The sequence below is a fragment of the Ranitomeya imitator genome, chromosome 5 (genome assembly GCF_032444005.1).
Source record: "Ranitomeya imitator isolate aRanImi1 chromosome 5, aRanImi1.pri, whole genome shotgun sequence".
NCBI lineage: Eukaryota > Metazoa > Chordata > Amphibia > Anura > Dendrobatidae > Ranitomeya > Ranitomeya imitator.
In genome coordinates, this window is record NC_091286.1 from 708,586,007 (window position 1) to 708,592,006 (window position 6,000).

The 6,000-nt window shown below is 37.2% G+C and overlaps 1 protein-coding gene across 2 annotated transcripts in view; it reads right to left on the minus strand.

Moving 5' to 3' along the window:
• The window catches only part of EIF2B4 (eukaryotic translation initiation factor 2B subunit delta), a 50,187-nt gene extending 45,668 nt beyond the window's left edge, over positions 1-4,519 (minus strand). The window contains exon 1 of one of the 2 annotated variants that reach the window (XM_069728613.1): positions 4,265-4,519. In XM_069728613.1, coding sequence (XP_069584714.1) covers positions 4,265-4,286 — 22 coding nt within the window. In that variant the 5' untranslated portion in view covers positions 4,287-4,519. The remainder of the gene's footprint in view (positions 1-4,264) is intronic. The other variant, XM_069728614.1, reaches the window with a different exon arrangement.
• Positions 4,520-6,000: the final 1,481 nt, after the last annotated feature.

Consider the following 6,000-nt stretch of genomic DNA (forward strand, 5'->3'; position numbering starts at 1 on the left):
ATATACACAGTGTCGTCTCCTCTATTATATGTTATATATATACAGTGTCGTCTCCTCTATTATATGTTATATATACAGTGTCGTCTCCTCTATTATATGTTATATATATATACAGTGTCGTCTCCTCTATTATATGTTATATATATACAGTGTCGTCTCCTCTATTATATGTTATATATACAGTGTCGTCTCCTCTATTATATGTTATATATATATACAGTGTCGTCTCCTCTATTATATGTTATATATATACAGTGTCGTCTCCTCTATTATATGTTATATACACAGTGTCGTCTCCTCTATTATATGTTATATACACAGTGTCGTCTCCTCTATTATATGTTATATACACAGTGTCGTCTCCTCTATTATATGTTATATATATATACAGTGTCGTCTCCTCTATTATATGTTATATACACAGTGTCGTCTCCTCTATTATATGTTATATATATACAGTGTCGTCTCCTCTATTATATGTTATATATACAGTGTCGTCTCCTCTATTATATGTTATATATATATACAGTGTCGTCTCCTCTATTATATGTTATATATATACAGTGTCGTCTCCTCTATTATATGTTATATATACACAGTGTCGTCTCCTCTATTATATGTTATACACACAGTGTCGTCTCCTCTATTATATGTTATATATACAGTGTCGTCTCCTCTATTATATGTTATACACACAGTGTCGTCTCCTCTATTATATGTTATATATATACAGTGTCGTCTCCTCTATTATATGTTATATATACAGTGTCGTCTCCTCTATTATATGTTATATACACAGTGTCGTCTCCTCTATTATATGTTATATATACAGTGTCGTCTCCTCTATTATATGTTATATATATACAGTGTCGTCTCCTCTATTATATGTTATATATATACAGTGTCGTCTCCTCTATTATATGTTATATATACAGTGTCGTCTCCTCTATTATATGTTATATATACACAGTGTCGTCTCCTCTATTATATGTTATATATACAGTGTCGTCTCCTCTATTATATGTTATATATACACAGTGTCGTCTCCTCTATTATATGTTATATATATACAGTGTCGTCTCCTCTATTATATGTTATATATATATATATATATATACAGTGTCGTCTCCTCTATTATATGTTATATATATACAGTGTCGTCTCCTCTATTATATGTTATATATACACAGTGTCGTCTCCTCTATTATATGTTATATATATATATATACAGTGTCGTCTCCTCTATTATATGTTATATATACACAGTGTCGTCTCCTCTATTATATGTTATATATACACAGTGTTGTCTCCTCTATTATATGTTATATATATACAGTGTCGTCTCCTCTATTATATGTTATATATACACAGTGTCGTCTCCTCTATTATATGTTATATATACACAGTGTTGTCTCCTCTATTATATGTTATATACACAGTGTCGTCTCCTCTATTATATGTTATATATATATATATATATATATATATATACAGTGTCGTCTCCTCTATTATATGTTATATATATACAGTGTCGTCTCCTCTATTATATGTTATATATACACAGTGTCGTCTCCTCTATTATATGTTATATATACAGTGTCGTCTCCTCTATTATATGTTATATATACAGTGTCGTCTCCTCTATTATATGTTATATATATATACAGTGTCGTCTCCTCTATTATATGTTATATATACACAGTGTCGTCTCCTCTATTATATGTTATATACACAGTGTCGTCTCCTCTATTATGTTATATATACAGTGTCGTCTCCTCTATTATATGTTATATACACAGTGTCGTCTCCTCTATTATGTTATATACACAGTGTCGTCTCCTCTATTATATGTTATATATATACAGTGTCGTCTCCTCTATTATATGTTATATATACAGTGTCGTCTCCTCTATTATATGTTATATATACACAGTGTCGTCTCCTCTATTATATGTTATATATACAGTGTCGTCTCCTCTATTATATGTTATATACACAGTGTCGTCTCCTCTATTATATGTTATATATATATATATATATATATATATATACAGTGTCGTCTCCTCTATTATATGTTATATATATACAGTGTCGTCTCCTCTATTATATGTTATATATATACAGTGTCGTCTCCTCTATTATATGTTATATACACAGTGTCGTCTCCTCTATTATATGTTATATATACACAGTGTCGTCTCCTCTATTATATGTTATATATACAGTGTCGTCTCCTCTATTATATGTTATATATACAGTGTCGTCTCCTCTATTATATGTTATATATACAGTGTCGTCTCCTCTATTATATGTTATATATACACAGTGTCGTCTCCTCTATTATATGTTATATATACACAGTGTCGTCTCCTCTATTATATGTTATATATACACAGTGTCGTCTCCTCTATTATATGTTATATATATATATATACAGTGTCGTCTCCTCTATTATATGTTATATATACACAGTGTCGTCTCCTCTATTATATGTTATATATACACAGTGTCGTCTCCTCTATTATATGTTATATATACAGTGTCGTCTCCTCTATTATATGTTATATATATATACAGTGTCGTCTCCTCTATTATATGTTATATATATATACAGTGTCGTCTCCTCTATTATATGTTATATATATATACAGTGTCGTCTCCTCTATTATATGTTATATATATATACAGTGTCGTCTCCTCTATTATGTTATATATATATACAGTGTCGTCTCCTCTATTATATGTTATATATATATACAGTGTCGTCTCCTCTATTATGTTATATATATATACAGTGTCGTCTCCTCTATTATATGTTATATATATATACAGTGTCGTCTCCTCTATTATATGTTATATATATATACAGTGTCGTCTCCTCTATTATATGTTATATATACAGTGTCGTCTCCTCTATTATATGTTATATACACAGTGTCGTCTCCTCTATTATATGTTATATATACACAGTGTCGTCTCCTCTATTATATGTTATATATACAGTGTCGTCTCCTCTATTATATGTTATATATACACAGTGTCGTCTCCTCTATTATATGTTATATATACACAGTGTCGTCTCCTCTATTATATGTTATATATACACAGTGTCGTCTCCTCTATTATATGTTATATATACAGTGTCGTCTCCTCTATTATATGTTATATATACAGTGTCGTCTCCTCTATTATATGTTATATATACACAGTGTCGTCTCCTCTATTATATGTTATATATACACAGTGTCGTCTCCTCTATTATATGTTATATATACACAGTGTCGTCTCCTCTATTATATGTTATATATACACAGTGTCGTCTCCTCTATTATATGTTATATATACACAGTGTCGTCTCCTCTATTATATGTTATATATACACAGTGTCGTCTCCTCTATTATATGTTATATATACACAGTGTCGTCTCCTCTATTATATGTTATATATACAGTGTCGTCTCCTCTATTATATGTTATATATACACAGTGTCGTCTCCTCTATTATATGTTATATATATACAGTGTCGTCTCCTCTATTATATGTTATATACACAGTGTCGTCTCCTCTATTATATGTTATATACACAGTGTCATCTCCTCTATTATATGTTATATACACAGTGTCGTCTCCTCTATTATATGTTATATATATACAGTGTCGTCTCCTCTATTATATGTTATATATACACAGTGTCGTCTCCTCTATTATATGTTATATATACAGTGTCGTCTCCTCTATTATATGTTATATATATAGTGTCGTCTCCTCTATTATATGTTATATATATACAGTGTCGTCTCCTCTATTATATGTTATATACAGTGTCGTCTCCTCTATTATATGTTATATATACACAGTGTCGTCTCCTCTATTATATGTTATATATATACAGTGTCGTCTCCTCTATTATATGTTATATATACAGTGTCGTCTCCTCTATTATATGTTATATACACAGTGTCGTCTCCTCTATTATATGTTATATATATACAGTGTCGTCTCCTCTATTATATGTTATATATACAGTGTCGTCTCCTCTATTATATGTTATATATATACAGTGTCGTCTCCTCTATTATATGTTATATATACAGTGTCGTCTCCTCTATTATATGTTATATATATATAGTGTCGTCTCCTCTATTATATGTTATATATACACAGTGTCGTCTCCTCTATTATATATAGCTATAACGTATTACAGGCGGTTACTGACGCACTAGGACACCGTACACACACGTCGGCGCAGTCGCGGCCGCTCACCCGTCTCTCCGGTCTCCTTCATGCTTCTATTCCCGGTGGTTCCGGTGTGGATTCACAGCACAGCCATGCTGAGGAGAGACGCATGCGCAGTGGTAGTGCCTAGCATAGCAGCGGCTTTATGTTGCAGCAGAGCAGCCAATTAGCAGTGACGTAAGACGCGATGACGCAGGCGCAGAGGACGCCATGTTTAGTGCGGGAATCATAGACTGAGCGGAACAATGTAGTTGTTCCATAGGAAAATAGCGTTATAGCCCCTCCCACATCACGTGACCATAGTATAATCACTTGACCACTTCTCCGTCATGTGACATCAGTGTAATATAATCACCTGGCCCCTCTTCTGTCACGTGATGTGTTGCAGTGTGATAACCTCCTGCTGATTATATAATATGCGCCCCTCCCCCATACTCTTCTCATACATATATATATAGTAGTACAGTTGACACTTTGCTCTTTCCCTTCTCATTGGTGCGGACGTTGTCTGTGGTGACATCTGTCCCGGAGCTCAGCAGACACATGAGGTGGCCGCTCCTCAGCCTCCTCACTCTCCATCCCGCTATGTGCAGTGACTCAGCGGCTGGAGGAGAAGCCTGTCCTATGTCTGAGGTGATTGTGCCTCCGTCTCCTCCATTCCGCCCTATGTCTGAGGTGATTGTGCCTCCGTCTCCTCCATTCCGTCCTATGTCTGAGGTGATTGTGCCTCCGTCTCCTCCATTCCGCCCTATGTCTGAGGTGATTGTGCCTCCGTCTCCTCCATTCCGTCCTATGTCTGAGGTGATTGTGCCTCCGTCTCCTCCATTCCGTCCTATGTCTGAGGTGATTGTGCCTCCGTCTCCTCCATTCCGTCCTATGTCTGAGGTGATTGTGCCTCCGTCTCCTCCATTCCGCCCTATGTCTGAGGTGATTGTGCCTCCGTCTCCTCCATTCCGCCCTATGTCTGAGGTGATTGTGCCTCCGTCTCCTCCATTCCGCCCTATGTCTGAGGTGATTGTGCCTCCGTCTCCTCCATTCCGCCCTATGTCTGAGGTGATTGTGCCTCCGTCTCCTCCATTCCGTCCTATGTCTGAGGTGATTGTGCCTCCGTCTCCTCCATTCCGTCCTATGTCTGAGGTGATTGTGCCTCCGTCTCCTCCATTCCGCCCTATGTCTGAGGTGATTGTGCCTCCGTCTCCTCCATTCCGTCCTATGTCTGAGGTGATTGTGCCTCCGTCTCCTCCATTCCGTCCTATGTCTGAGGTGATTGTGCCTCCGTCTCCTCCATTCCGTCCTATGTCTGAGGTGATTGTGCCTCCGTCTCCTCCATTCCGCCCTATGTCTGAGGTGATTGTGCCTCCGTCTCCTCCATTCCGCCCTATGTCTGAGGTGATTGTGCCTCCGTCTCCTCCATTCCGCCCTATGTCTGAGGTGATTGTGCCTCCGTCTCCTCCATTCCGTCCTATGTCTGAGGTGATTGTGCCTCCGTCTCCTCCATTCCGTCCTATGTCTGAGGTGATTGTGCCTCCGTCTCCTCCATTCCGTCCTATGTCTGAGGTGATTGTGCCTCCGTCTCCTCCATTCCGTCCTATGTCTGAGGTGATTGTGCCTCCGTCTCCTCCATTCCGTCCTATGTCTGAGGTGATTGTGCCTCCGTCTCCTCCATTCCGTCCTATGTCTGAGGTGATTGTGCCTCTGTCTCCTCCATTCCGTCCTATGTCTGAGGTGATTGTGCCTCCGTCTCCTCCATTCCGCCCTATGTC